The sequence below is a fragment of the Petromyzon marinus genome, chromosome 3 (assembly GCF_048934315.1).
Source record: "Petromyzon marinus isolate PM22_M1 ecotype Great Lakes invasive population chromosome 3, UKy_Petmar_22M1.pri1.0, whole genome shotgun sequence".
Lineage (NCBI taxonomy): Eukaryota > Metazoa > Chordata > Hyperoartia > Petromyzontiformes > Petromyzontidae > Petromyzon > Petromyzon marinus.
This window is the reverse complement of record NC_133669.1, coordinates 15,726,446-15,741,556: the sequence shown is the minus strand read 5'-3', so window position 1 is coordinate 15,741,556 and position 15,111 is coordinate 15,726,446. Positions and strand designations below refer to the sequence as shown.

Below are 15,111 nucleotides of genomic sequence, written 5' to 3'. Positions count from 1 at the left end.
ACATTTAAAAAAGCACTTTATAACGGTTGATTACATTTTAACAACTGACTATTTACAATGTAATGACACGTAAGACTCACAACTATATTGTTTAATCTAAGTCACTTGCTATCACCATGAATGAAAGATTGAAAGCCAAGGTTCATTCTTTGCAAAAGGGTAGTTGGTGTGTGGAATATATTTTGTCTTAAAATAAATGCTTGTTAAAAAGTGAGAGCACTACCAGAGCATGTGGATGGCTGACGAGGCATCCTAGGGTACTACACTGTCACTCTCTCTGGTTTTTTTCTTACTTTTGTTTTCTTGACAACATTTTTTAAAATTAAAGTATGGTTTTCAAAACAAATAACAATGTAAATAATTACAGTCATACCTCTGTTAACGACTCCTCAGGGAACGAAGCTCATTTAAAACGAATTTGGCCATGGTTGGACCCTTTGGCCCTCTATATTTGCAAAAAATATCGAAAACATTAACAAAAAAATCGAAAACAAATTTTAGAAATTATGCAAAGCATTTCAAAAGAGTAAAAATCAAAATGCCGCGCGCACCCTGCAGGCACAATCCAGTGAGGTTTGGTTATAGTATCAGCGGTCATTCAGCGGCATGCTTCTCCAGACTTACCTCCCCTGTCCTCCATGGCTCGAGCAGTCCACCTTGAGGACAATTGTAAACCAAGCGGACAAAGTGAAGGCTTCTGTGCACCAATGTTTTCCTATTGTTACCCCCCTTCTCTGAACTCCTGGAACGCATCCCTTTTCCTCTGGCAAAGAAGTTTCTGACAACGACGAGACGCCGTGGAATGCATCTACTTCGTTAATAGAGGTATTACTGTAAAAAACAAGAATAATTTATCAATAAAATTACTGTTACCGGCAAAGCTCTTGGCTGTCGACTTATGCATGCAGACAGACCACGGAACCGATATGCACGGCTTTATTAGCACGCAAACCGTATTCTGCTTTGAGTTGTGTTTTTGGTTTCTTTAAAATTTTCTAGGAGCCTTTCTGGGTTACTCTGATTTTGTTACCTAACTCAAATCCGACTTCCGAGAGGTTTTACTCGACTCGTTCACTTAACTCCATACTGAATTGCACAAATAACACTATTTAATTAACCTAATCATCCACTTATTCAGCCATTAACTCATTAAACCCCATGAATTAATTCATGCACTCATTCCACATAGCGTGAAGAGGGCTGCATGCTGTGTGTGCCATGTTCCCTTGACCCGCAGCGTGTGACGTAGTGGTGGTATTTGTCGCGGTTGTGCTTTAGGTCAGCTTTGCGGAGGCCTTGCGGAACAAGGCGCGCCTCTCCATCACCGGCAGTGTTGGTGGCGGGGAGGCTGCGCGCTTCATGCCAGGGGGGGGGATGTGCCCCCCTGAGCTGCCCCCAAAACTGGCGCTCGTGCACCCCCAGCCCCTGCCGCCCCCCGCCTCCCCGCCACCCTTCACGTCCCCCGGCTCCCTACATACGTCCATCAGTGCTCAGCAGCAGCAGCAGTCACAGCAGCAGATGGACTAAATAGGAGGCAGAGGTGCTGCAGTGACAGCAGCTGGAGCCGGGGGTTGGGGGGGGGCGGCAAGGAGGCATTATGGCAGCATCAGAAGTGGCAGGACCAGCTAGTGTTGAAAGAGTACCTGTGGAATTGGCTGCTACAGCAGGTACAGGAGAGGTTGCAATGTGTGTATCAGCTCCATCAGCTGCAGCAGCAGGACTGACAGTGGTTGGAAGTCGTAGCGGTGGCATCGATAGCAGAAGTTGGGTCACAAGGTGGTGGAGGAGGAGATGTCGAATAAGTGGTGACAACAGCAGGAATAGCAGAAGAATTGGAAGCATTGGTGTAGCAGGAGCAGTTGGAAAATACGATCAAAGCAATAGGAGCGTCTGGAACAGTGTAAACATTGGCAGAGTAGCAAAACTTACAGGAGTTCTAATTACACCAACAACTACAGCAGGTGTATCAGCAAGCAGCAGGAGCTGCAGGACCAATGGGAGAGAGAGAAGTTGTACTCATAGCTGATGCACTGAGAAGTGGAGGAACAGGAGAAGGAGGAAATGGTGGACAAGTATACAGAAAAGAAGCAGTAGGTAGTGGGGGTATTGCAACGGGAGGTATACTGACTACAGTGTGACTTAAAAGGAGCAGTGGCGTCTGAATACGTGGCGGAATTGCGAGTGCGGGTAAATCTGCAGCAGTAGCGGCATCTGTAAGAGGTAACAGTAAAAGCTTTGATAGCAACATTGGATGCATTCTCGGGTGGCAATAGCAGCGGATGGATGAGGAGGGGTTGCAGCAGGTATTCTCAGCAACAGGGTAATAGCAACAACAGCTACTGTTGGCCGAAATACAATTAATTGCATTGGTGGCTGTTGCAGCCACTGCAATAAATGGAATAACAGCAGCAGAATCAGGAGCGATAGACAGAGGGTCCCAAACTTAACATGGACTTCAAGGAGTAGAAGATGAGAGAGGGATCCCTGTTTAAAACAAACGAACGAGAGGGGCTTCAGAAAGGGAGAACAAGTGATGGGAGCAGAACAAGTGATCGAACTGAGATGGTACATAAGAGAGAAACACAGGGAAAAAAAGGACTCCAAGCCATCTGAAGAACCTAGAGTGAAGACTTGAGGCTTAGGGAATGCACGATTTGCAGAGAAAGAGCACATTCCTGCACCACCAGGCGACCTAAAATTAGTGAGTAAGTCAGAGGGCATGAGAGTGGAGCACTTGCTGTTCAATCCGGAGGGAAAACAAGGGTGAGGTGAACCATCCTGTTCTTATCATTTGATGCCATCCCCTTGGATTCGATTTTGTCCAGGGGGTTGCTCTTCCAAATGTTGACATACCCTGGTATGTCTCATCCCGCACCTTGTGTTGTAGAAGCCACGGGTGGGAAGAGGATTTTTTTTTTACGAAAGGCATCGCTGAGACAAAAATTGGTTACCCAGGAGCCGCACGAGTAATTTTGTTTTTAATTGGTCACGTGTTCAACAGATGTTGAGTGGATGGAGCATTGTTTCTGAACAATGTATTGACTTAAATTAATGGATCTGGGAAGGTGATCCTTGCAGATTCTAATGGATCATGAACATTGCCGTGATTCGATTGTGTGTGTGAATGTAGAATGTTGGTAGACTTTCTTCTACAGGATGCGCCATGCATTGGAGAGGCCGGCCCTCTGACTCCTGTGTCACATTGAGACTGCCACCCAAACACACTACCCTTTGTTATGACACTGTCCTGTGTGTAAATTTGTTTACCACATTTGTATGAGTTAAAAACAAAAGAATCAACCATTTTTCTTCTTCCGGCTTTATTATCATATGATGAGTTGAATAAATTACAAATTTGTCACTGGCTAATAGACACAGAGTTAAGCTCTTTGATTCATTGCGGATTCGTCCAATAAAACATGCTTGTATTATATTGTGGAGTTTACCACAAGTTTTGTCTTGAGACTTAACTGCTATCCTGCATTTAATACAGAGCCCTGGTCACATCAATATACAATGCTTCTATTATTTGATACAAAGCCCTGTCTCTAAAACAGAGCTAATATTTTCTTAGGGTGTCTTTGCTTGTCTCACACTATTTAAAAGTTCCACCAAATTCTATAATTTGTCATTCCTGAAAAAAAATGTATAAATGTGTTTCAAATCTATACACGACTACTGGAAATTGTTTTCAATGTGGAGAACTTTTAATGCGTTAACAGCTCTATCGGGATCTCCAGTGCTAAGTGTAGGAAAGATTTGATCCGTTGCCTGCACTCATTACGGACCACTAGAACTCAACGTGGCTAACACTAGTTGGCTGTAGATGGGCTGAAAACATCCGCTGATCCTTCAATTGCCACCTTAGACATTAAGTAAAAACTCCACCAATTACAGTGTTACCCACTTGTGGTTGCGTCACTCCCCTACTGTCACACTAAGGCGCGTTTTGCAAGCCAGATGCTTAGTTCATCATGTGCCCCCAGGCATAGCTGCCAATGGTGGTTCCGTTTCAAAATGTTCTTCATGAGATCTGATTTTAAAATGCTGAGATGCCTTGGCACATAGGGCGCTTTATCATAGGCGGCTATATCAAAGGGCGTGATATCAAAAGCATTTTTAATGTTGCAGTTATATTGTTACACGACTTCAGTATCCTCTTTGGCCATGTTGATTCGCGAGCGATTAACTCTGTGCCTATCTGCCAAATCAGCCCTCGGATATGGGCTCAACTGGACCAAGTGTGAAACCAAGTTCTCATTCTTTTCTAGTTTAACTCGTCCGAAATAGTTTTCTTCAGACACCAGATTTGTGAAGGCGTGTAGACCTTGGTTGATGTCATGATATTTTTTAACCCGCTCGAATGTCTTTTTTGTTTGCTGCATCAATGTAAGATTGAAATGACAAAAGGAAAATAGCAATGGCAAGCAAAGTATCTTTTTTATGTTTTTTTGAGATTGTTAATTTTTAAGGCTTACGATAATTAAAGATAATGTGATACTTTGTGTTTCATGAATTGGACCAAATATGAAGATCCTGAACTCCTATAGGTCTACTCAGCTTGAAATATCACCAAAATTGGCTGAATCTGAAATGTTTACCTGCTCTTGGTCAACTGAACATCAGCTCTGCCTGAAATTACCACAAAGTAAAAAACCTTCCCTTGGTCAACTCAACTGGATTTGATCACCTGTCAACCAATGCATACTTGGCTCAGATTATTGATTGGTAATCACTGCACAATGGTTATCATTTTTTGGTAATTTGTTTACCAATAAGGGTCAATAGTTAAGTAAAATGAATGTTTAAAAACAGCACACTGAACTAAGAAGCTCCAGCGAATGCCTGCGAGGGAATTGTTGCTGATGTTTTCTGAAGAGACGCTGGGAAAAAAATGTTATTGCAAAAAATGAAATATTTGGAGCCATACATGACGTGGGCCACTTACCGCGCTAAGCGCAAAACCTGTGCCATTTGGAGCTGCATTGCACAGTGGAAGTGGACACAATGTATCATAAGCAACAAGAGTGTGGCATATGGATGGATCCTCCATGGGCCCTTCAAGCTAAACATCCAACTCAAAGTGCGCTACATTACCCACTTGTGCGAGGCTCTTTAGATCTGAGACGACAAGTCCATTTTTCAGGGTCGGGGGATCGAAACTTGTCTAAAGAGTCCTGGCTATCAGCTTTGGAATTTTGACACTCAGCTCCAGGGAACCGTATTTATGAATTGGAGTTTTTAGATTTGGTTCCAGGAGACTGGATTTCGGTTGAAAATCTTGGAGATTGGCTCCATGAGACTGGGTTTGTGAATCACAGTCTTGAGATATCTCCAGGAGACTCGGTTTCATTGTCTTAAGTTTTTTTTTTTTTGACCGGTTTTAAGAACAAGCAGAATCACTAGTTTTTTTTTAAACTGTCTTAAAAAGGAAAGCACAACCCAAAAAACAACTGCTTCATTTTGTTTTAGATCCAGTGACAATAGCCATTTACAGTAACATGAATATTTGTTTCTCTGAATACACAACTGAAGATTTACGAATTCTAATCCAGCTCCACCTAAAATTCTGGATTTTTGAATGTCCATTTTTCCAGAGCATCCCCACTTAGCACGTGCATCCCCACTTAGCACGTGCATCCCGATGTAACCACTCGAAGGCGTTGACATAATTAATGGAGGCAAATGTATACTGGAAGATTTATTGTTGCCATGAATTGATAAAGTCTGATGCCTCAATATGCAAAATGAGTGGGTTTCAATTTCAGAAAAAAATAATGTAAATGTATCGGAGACGTGTGTTGATTTCCATTATTTCTGCACAGACGCCCCATCACTCTGTAATGCATGAATCATGCTGACGTGGCATTCCATTTTAAGATTCAGGCTTCAACCTTAAAATTTTACTCAAAAAGGATGTACTTTAAGAATAAATGCAACAAATGTGCGTTGGATGAGCCAGGATAAATGGTGTCTGCAATGATCAACCGTGCTTTGGGTTCTGCCTTCCTTTCATTCAGCCTGTTCTTTGAGCCGTCATTATCAACCAAGTTATTTTAATAGCTTGTCCAATACATTGGTGATATTGATTACACATTGTTGTCAGACCTATTTGTGCAGATTGTGAGAATATAATTTAGGATTACTAATGACATGTTTTAACACTTTGACTTGACTAGATTTAGTGTTACCATTTGTCAGGTGTAAAATGTATTGTTAGCTCTCAGTTTGTTATGGCTTGGTGGCTGCAGCCATCATGTCTGAGACAAATGATCACACTGTTGCAGTAGTGTGAGATTTCAAACTTGATTTAAGATGTGGATTCTGGAACCATCTATCGTGGTGACTCTTTATTCCGAGTGGAATATGTTCACGTGATTGGCACATTGGTGTTTTGTGTGGCTGGGTGGACCGAGTGGGTTGCCTGCTTACCACTGAGCCAATTCATACGCGGTCAATAGTTCGATTCCTGCCACAGCTGCCCAGTACGAGACAATTATTAAGTTCTGTTCTCTTCTGTAAATTGGACATTGCCACGCGGAATGAATAATTGTGCCATTGTGTTCCTTTGGTGTCAGCACATTTAGCTTCACTTAAAATCATTAAATAAATTGTGTAAAATAAGAACTGTCCCTGCGTGATCGACCAACTTGACCTTCAAGTTGCCGAGTTAAGCCATCACATCGTCACTACTCCTTCCACGTTGACAGTTTAATCGTAATGGAAGAGAGACAATTGGTAAAGTTGGTCGGTTTATCTCAGTAAAATGAAAATGGAACTAAACTTTTTTTTTATTTTACCAGGTAAGGCCCACTGAGTTATATAGATATTTTTCAGGAGCGACCTGACCACAAATGATAGCTCAACGAAGTGGCTTATGTGGAAATATATAGCAGCCAAATACTATAAACGCAGGTTTCTAAATGTGGAGAGAAAAACTGGAGGACCCAGAGAAAAATCCACGTTTCCAAGTGCAGAACATGCAAACTCAAAATATACAGCAGGCGTCAGGGTCGGGATCGAACCCACGCGTCCCTGTATACCAAGCGAGGTAGTAAACATTTCGCCACGGTGGAACGCTCAATTATGTCTACACAATTTTCCAAACGTTTTGGTGAAAACGATCATTTGTGGGGCTGAGATTGTGAATTGTGTATCTACAGTGAGGGAAAAAAGTATTTGATGCCCTGCTGATTTTGTACGTTTGCCCACTGACAAAGAAATGATCAGTCTATAATTTTAAGGGTAGGTTTATTTGAACAGTGAGAGACAGAATAACAACAAAAACATCCAAACAAACGCATGTCAAAAATTGTATAACTTGATTTGCATTTTCATGAGGGAAATAAGTATTTGACCCCTCTGCAAAACATGACTTAGTACTTGGTGGCAAAACCCTTGTTGGCAATCACAGAGGTCAGACGTTTCTTGTAGTTGGCCACCAGGTTTGCACACATCTCAGGAGGGATTTTTTCCCACTCCTCTTTGCAGATCTTCTCCAAGTCATTAAGGTTTTGAGGCTGATGTTTGGCAACTCGAACCTTCAGCTCCCTCCACAGATTTTCTATGGGATTAAGGTCTGGAGACTGGCTAGGCCACTCCAGGACCTTAATGTGCTTCTTCTTGAGCCACTCCTTTGTTGCCTTGGCCGTGTGTTTTGGATCATTGTCGTGCTGGAATACCCATCCACGACCCATTTTCAATGCCCTGGCTGGAAGGAGGTTCTCACCCAAGATTTGACGGTACATGGCCCCGTCCATCGTCCCTTTGATGCGGTGAAGTTGTCCTGTCCCCTTAGCAGAAAAACACCCCCAAAGCATAATGTTTCCACCACCATATAGTAATAGGTTTTACCCTTTTAACTGGCACAAAAACTGACACCTTTATTCAAGGCATCATGTTTGCAATAACCACAACGACGGTGGGGATGGTGTTCTTGGGGTCATAGACAGCATTCCTCCTCCTCCTCCAAATACGGCGAGTTGAGCTGATGCCAAAGAGCTCCATTTTGGTCTCATCTGACCACAACACTTTCACCCAGTTGTCCTCTGAATCATTCAGATGTTCATTGTCAAACTTCAGACGGGCATGTATATGTGCTTTCTTGAGCAGGGGGACCTTGTAGGCGCTGCAGGATTTCAGTCCTTCACGGCGTAGTGTTACCAATTGTTTTCTTGGTGACTATGGTCCCAGCTGCCTTGAGATCATTGACAAGATCCTCCCGTGTAGTTCTGGGCTGATTCCTCACCGTTCTCATGATCATTGCAACTCCACGAGGTGAGATGTTGCATGGAGCCCCAGGCCGAGGGAGATTGACAGTTCTTTTGTGTTTCTTCCATTTGCGAATAATCGCACCAACTGTTGTCACTTTCTCACCAAGCTGCTTGGCAATGGTCTTGTAGCCCATTCCAGCCTTGTGTAGGTCTACAATCTTGTCCCTGACATCCTTGGAGAGCTCTTTGGTCTTGGCCATGGTGGAGAGTTTGAAATCTGATTGATTAATTGCTTATGTGGACAGTTGTCTTTATACAGGCAACAAGCTGAGATTAGGAGCACTCCCTTTAAGAGTGTGCTCCTAATCTCAGCTCGTTACCTGTATAAAAGACACCTGGGAGCCAGAAATCTTTCTGATTGAGAGGGGGTCAAATACTTATTTCCCTCATTAAAATGCAAATCAATTTATAACATTTTTGACATGCGTTTTTCTGGATTTTTTGTTGTTGTTATTCTGTCTCTCACTGTTGAAATAAACCTACCATTAAAATTTTAGACTGATAATTTCTTTGTCAGTGGGCAAACGTACAAAATCAGCAGGGGTTCAAATACTTTTTTTCCCTCACTGTAGGTCTCGCAAAGCCCAAACACCCTTTAGTATGCATCTTCATCATCTTCATCATCGTGAAGGACCCGTTAAATTACATATAATTTTATTTTATGGTCAAATTAAATGGATATTCTCCAGCATCATACAAACCAATGAAAGCCCACTTAGGGTAATACCTTGCAAGGTATACCTGGGTACTGCAGTTATATACTGTTGTTAAAATACTGCATTATAATTTACTTGAGTCATTTTTAAATCGTGGATATTTTTAAGATGTGGCACTAAAAAGGTTCCGTTCTTATGAGTCGCATCTGTTGTGTTTAATATACGCTTAATATCTAATAGCATCCTTCATAATAATAGTAACAATAACATTACCCCACTGGCCGGCTGTAATGGAAATCAAACCTTCGACCACATGCAAAATGGTTTAGTGGTGAGTGACAAAACCTCTACATCCACCCAATTGTTTAAACAACCTCAGAATCAAGATTGATTCTCATATCGTCTCATGTGTAACGGAACCTTGACACCGTCCTCTTTGTCATGTGGTCCAGCAAGGCACAATTGTTAGAAAATGGATATTAAAGCGTTTCTGTCCATATAATAATGCTTCCAATTAGCAAATGAAACCAGTCAATAGAAAGACTAGTAATTTAGATTTTCTAAGAATTGCAGTGTTAATGTTTGACTGGTTGTGGTGTTGCCAACGGGGGACCATTTATGTGCCCAGTAACTCTTACGTCACATGGAAAAGAGTCTTAAATGGTCAATCCTGGTAAGAGCCGTGATAATGAGAGATGCCTACCTGCTGGACCAAAATGTAATACCATCAGGTTCCTAACCCAGCAGGTTAGTTAATTTAGAGGTAAAATTCTTACCAACCGATATAACAAACAGATGTCTAACATCCCTTATGTGTGCTTTTCTCTGAGTATTCTGGGTTCCTCACAAAAATGAAAATATTGACAAAATATTACATGAGAGGATCGTGCTGAGAGTCATAGATATTCAGTAATGGTAAATATAAGTGTTGTGTCATTCAAAATTATTATTCCCATGAAGCATTTCAACTTTACACATTATTTCTAACTTGCAATGTAGTTACGCTGTGTTCACTGTACATTACTCTTGTTTGCTGGATCAGCACGACATAAGGCACGTCAAAATAATACCTTTAAACTTAGAATAGTCAAACTAAGATAACCTATTGAGACCATTTAAGGGCATTTTCCCTTTAATAAGTTAAATACTCTTGCTGAGAATACCCTCACGGAGTCTTCAATACTTTTTCAGTATGGCCTAATTTCCCAAGCAAAACCAATTTATTTTTCCAGACAAACTATTTTTCAGTAGACTTCTTGTTATCCACCACCCTTAATCCACAATTCTTCCTCCTCACCGAGAATCAATAAGGATTCATAGACAATGCTACTTCTTAAACTCCTCAATCACGTTACACAGTTTTGCATTGTTTGCCATGATAAACACCACAAATAAACTCAGGAGACAAGCAAGTTGACTGGAGATGCATTATTTCAGTAGTTAATATTAATTATTAAGCTCAAGATGCATACACCCAGTCGCATGGGTGAGGGTCAATATATTTTTTATTGTATGTAGTGGGGGTCACTTGCTACTTCCAGCCACAAGAGACCATTACATTTACAACAATGTTAAACAATAGTAGATTATTTCATTGAACATTGACTCTGAATAGTGACAATTCATTTAATTACGTGGGGGGGGGGGGGGGTTACCCCATTAGTTTTCAACGTATTGTTTTGTGTGTGCTGGTGTGAGGTTTTGTCATTTAGTTCTCACTTACCGTTCTTGGACAGATTTAACATGCTAAGTGGATGCCCTTCGTCAGTAAGATGTAAGGCCCACGCAGCTACAATGTCAAAGATAAATGTTTAGAGATCTGAGCCATTTCATGTCCTTCAAGAAGTGCATTAATGTTGTTCACTTGCTCCGATGCTTCTCAATCTCTTCATTATTTGGGGGGGGGGGGGGAGTCCTTCGAGGCCTATAATCAGGCTCGGGTGCACCTAGAGATGATTCCGGGTTACCCAGTCAAATTATGTAACCAATGGTTTGTGATTGAAGACCATGCCGAAATACACAACTTCAATTTTAATTATTTTTAAATACGTTACATGGAACTGCTCTATTTAAATTAAAAAAAGTCTCATTTCTCATCCAAGTTTTGGGCAGGACTCATCTGTGCTGGATGCTTATAATGAAAATACCACATTCCTATTTTGGGCACCCATCTCTCCCATAGGACAACCCTGGTAGTTTCTGTCATGCCAGACTTTGCAAACGCGGCCTATTCCTTCTTGGCCTGGCTCAGGGCTTTACCAAGTCTGTCATGTTACGCAAATTGTGGAGACAAAAGTAGCTGCTTTTGAATAGAATGTGCTCTGGAGCCTTGCTGCATTGTGTGCACACTTGGATATTAACAGCCCCTGGATCAGATTGCAGGATAAAACCGAGCATGTAACGACGCTTAGATTTATCAACTAATAGCTATCCTGATGGTCACGATACATGCATCAAATCATGCATGTTCCAATTGATCAATTATGATTGATGACAATGATATGTACATGATATGCGAATGTTACATTTCGAGAAAACTGTAAAAAAAGGAGTGAAAAATCAAGTAAGTTGGTAAACATGGGACGTAAAAATGATGGCTTGATTTGAATCATGACTCTGTATCGTGACCCCGTAATTGCAAGAGTTCCTCGAATCGCTGGGTGGAGAGTTGGTACATGCTGACACAATACCTTCCAGGTTTCAGTAAAATATGAAAAATGGTTCCAAGGCATCCTTGCAACTTTTCACTGAGTAGAAACCCCTAATAAGAGAACGCCCATCAGACTGCCCTCTGTAAACTTGCCGGTGCAGTATTACACTTCTCTGGGTGGAATGTGAGGTTTCCTTCAAGAGTTAATGGTTTCAATATTTGAACGCGTCTCGCGATGCCTGATGTAAGCACCAAGACTGAAAAGTGAACAAAAAGTAATGGAGCCCGATGAAGCACTAGAGGTGGGGCTAGTTGTAGGATTTGTGTCAGTTGGAGGGATAGTCCTAACAGTAGACTAGTTAGGGTTATAATTAGGGGTGCTATTGCTGGTGGTTGTTTGGCCAGTTGAAGAGATAGTGTTTTTTTAAAGGACAGGGGTAGGGGCTAATATTTTTTTGGCTTTTGCACTCCCCACTCCCAAGCTGTTTGCCACACCATCAAAGGCAATGTATATCCTTGTAAGTTTTTGTTCGCTTTTTGGTGTTGGTGTTAGCACTGCCTTACTGTCTCACTCCCGACTGCGATATGTGCTGCACGTGGATCTAAAGGATGTGGTTGGGTATTCACTCTCGCGTGTTTGGCTGGAGTACTTGTGATGCCCCATAAGTGGCGGATGGTGGTCAAACTAATATTTTACTGCTTTTTACTGAAACAAAAAAATATACCTTTCAAGAAGCAAAAAAGTATGACTTTAATATCGCTAATGGCAGTAGCCTCAATACATTTATATTGAATGTGTTTTGAATGTGTGCGTGTTTAGCAACCGATGTTATTACACTTGGAGACGTGCAGATGTAAGCGACGCGAAAATTGATTTCGAAAACTTTTTAGAAAATATATTGAATAGCGGAACACGAGCCTGTGAGTCATGATCACGTGTGTGTGTGTAGTGGTTAGGTTTCCTCTATTAATTGAATAACATGAATATTACAACAGTGGCCTAATCTAAACTTCCGGATTGCAATGTGCAATCCCAATATCTTTGAAAACCTGACTGGTGACTGTAGGGCAACAATGTTTAATTTTTTTATTATTATTATTGTCCAATCCCTTTATGCCGTCTGCAAATGGCACTTGTTATTTATAAAACCATAATTGAGTATCTCCCCAGGGTATTTGAAGTTACTCGCTGCTGAGTGGAGGTGCACTCACTGCGCTATGGATTTCTGTGACCTGGGTTCAGTTACTGGCCATAAAGCACAACAGTAGCAAGCGGGTTTAGAATCTGTCCTGGACCTCCTGTATTTTCAGCCTTAAATAAGTAGTACCTGGTATAGCATCCAAACATTTATAAAGGGGAGATGGCAGTGGTGTTAGCCACACCACTCTCATGTTATTATTTTGGCCTTAAGTTGATGCCCTTTGTTAGTAAGACATAACCCACATAGCTACATTGTCAAAGTTATTCCATGGCCATCAAGGAGTGCATTGAGTACATTTATCTGCTGCTTCTTAATCTAATTGATCTTGTAGTGGGACAGTCCTTCCAGGCATATACACAAGTAGACTCCATCTGATAAAGGATCTGTAAAATGCTCATCAAGCCTGGATGCACCTCGAGATGATTCCGGTTTACAGAGCAAAAATACGTAGCCAATGATTGATGATAGAAGACCTTCCTGAAGAAGAGTTATTCTTTGTTGTCGGAATCAACATTATCCATGAGAATGTCGGGCCTGCCTATCAGCCCCACTTAACCCATGAATCTCCCCCTATATGTGTAACCTCATCAAGCATCTCTGCCGTTCCTCATTTTATGATGAAGTGGTTATCTGAGATAACATACTTGTGTGTTATGCCCATGGCTGTCTCTTCATATTGCATGAGCATCAACATCATTAATGTTGACTGGTTTTCCCTTTGATAGAGTGCCTCAGGCCTTTCTGGTGACGGCCATGAATGGCATCGGCTTCCCTCTGCTTGAGATGTAAATTGCCTTGCAAGACAACAACACTTCAGGTCGGCTTTCCTTCTCAAGGATCAATATTTATCCCCAATGGTCATACCGCCAAAGCACAGCAGCATTTTCATTCATTGTTAAAACTTCTGGTGCATTGAATTGCTGTAAGAGTGGCCATCATATTTGACAGCTGTCGTCTACAATTATCATTGATATATGACTAGAAACTAAGCTGTATAAAATTGATAACAGTTCCCATTAACTATTGATCACCAATGTCTCTTGCAACAGAGTTAATGGGCCTATCCGATATGGTGACATAAAATCTACAAAATTGCTACCCGTTTCTGACAGTTTTTACATGGAACATTGATAGAATAGCAATACGGGAGACCCTTGAATATTGCGGGTTTATCGAGTGCGGTTTCGACCTATTGCGGACAACCTCTTTGTATACCAATTTATCTATTGTGGGGGTTGTCCTTTCGTGAGTATACTGTACATGGAAGTACTGTATCATTGGCTGATACGGTGGTGCCGGGCTGGCTAGGGGAGGGAGTCGCACCTCAACCATTGCCCTTCAAGCATCATGTGGGCAAACAAAGACAAAAGACCCCCGTTTAGCCTATTAACAGACTGTTGGGGACAGTGCTGTTATTGAGCACCTATGAAGGCTGGCACACCACACGAGGGGGTGGGTGGCCAGCACCACGCCTGGTCGCCTTTGTCTCCCTAGTGGCGACATTTACACATCACACCAGGTACTCATTTATGACTGAGTCGACGTACGGGAGGCCCATGACCGGTATAGATAATTGTCACTGGTGTTGAGCATGAGCAGGAATCGAACTCGGGTTGCTGAGTTCGTAGTGCAGCGCGCTAAACGTTGCACTACCACTCCCCACTCATGAACAACAAAAACGCCATTCACTAAGTGGCGGTGATGTCACCACGGCGCTTATGCAAGGCAATATGCACTTTTAAGACCATGTGAAGTGTCGAACGCCCGCTGGCAGGTCACGGGATAGACCCAGGTACCATGGGTCACTAAATAGTCCATCAGATGTTCTTTCTTTGACCCAGTGTGCATCCATGATGTTTGGATGTATCGATGCTGGAACAGCATGTTGGTAATTGCATGCCCATGGGTTGGCACAGAAGACGAGCAGCCTCTCCTCCCGTTGTTAATGAGCTGATCTAGCCTATGCCTTCCAATCACTCCAGCCCAGGTGCCAGCGCCAAGACCTACTCGGGCATTAAAGTCGCTCAACAGGATGACTATATCCTGAGGGGCCACTTTAGCTAGCACCTGCCACAGGAGGTCATGGATGGCATCGGACTCATTGGCGTCGCCTGCATTCCTCCACTTATGTTCATCTTGGGTGGGGGCATAAGCAACCACCACAATTTCTCACCTCCCGTTCATGGGGAGGCGAGCCCACAGTAGCCTGGGGTTTACAGCTTGCCACACCTCACCGCAACGCTGAACACCAATCTGACACATAACAGTAAGAAAATCTGGGCGACCATAAGAAAACTAGGAGGTGACATCACACCTCCAGCCGTGTCAAA

At 42.3% G+C, this 15,111-nt stretch overlaps 1 protein-coding gene across 6 annotated transcripts in view; it reads left to right on the top strand.

Annotated features, from left to right (window-relative positions):
- The window catches only part of LOC116955148 (glutamate receptor 4-like), an 80,821-nt gene extending 68,330 nt beyond the window's left edge, over positions 1-12,491 (top strand). For 4 of the 6 annotated variants that reach the window (XM_076074901.1, XM_032976175.2, XM_032976168.2 and 1 more), the window contains exon 17: positions 1,279-12,491. In XM_076074901.1, the coding sequence (XP_075931016.1) occupies positions 1,279-1,527 (249 nt within the window). In that variant the 3' untranslated portion in view covers positions 1,528-12,491. Of the gene's footprint in view, positions 1-772; positions 826-1,278 lie in introns of all 6 variants that reach the window. The other 2 variants (XM_032976190.2, XM_032976182.2) reach the window with 2 other exon arrangements.
- The last annotated feature ends 2,620 nt before the right edge of the window (positions 12,492-15,111 follow it).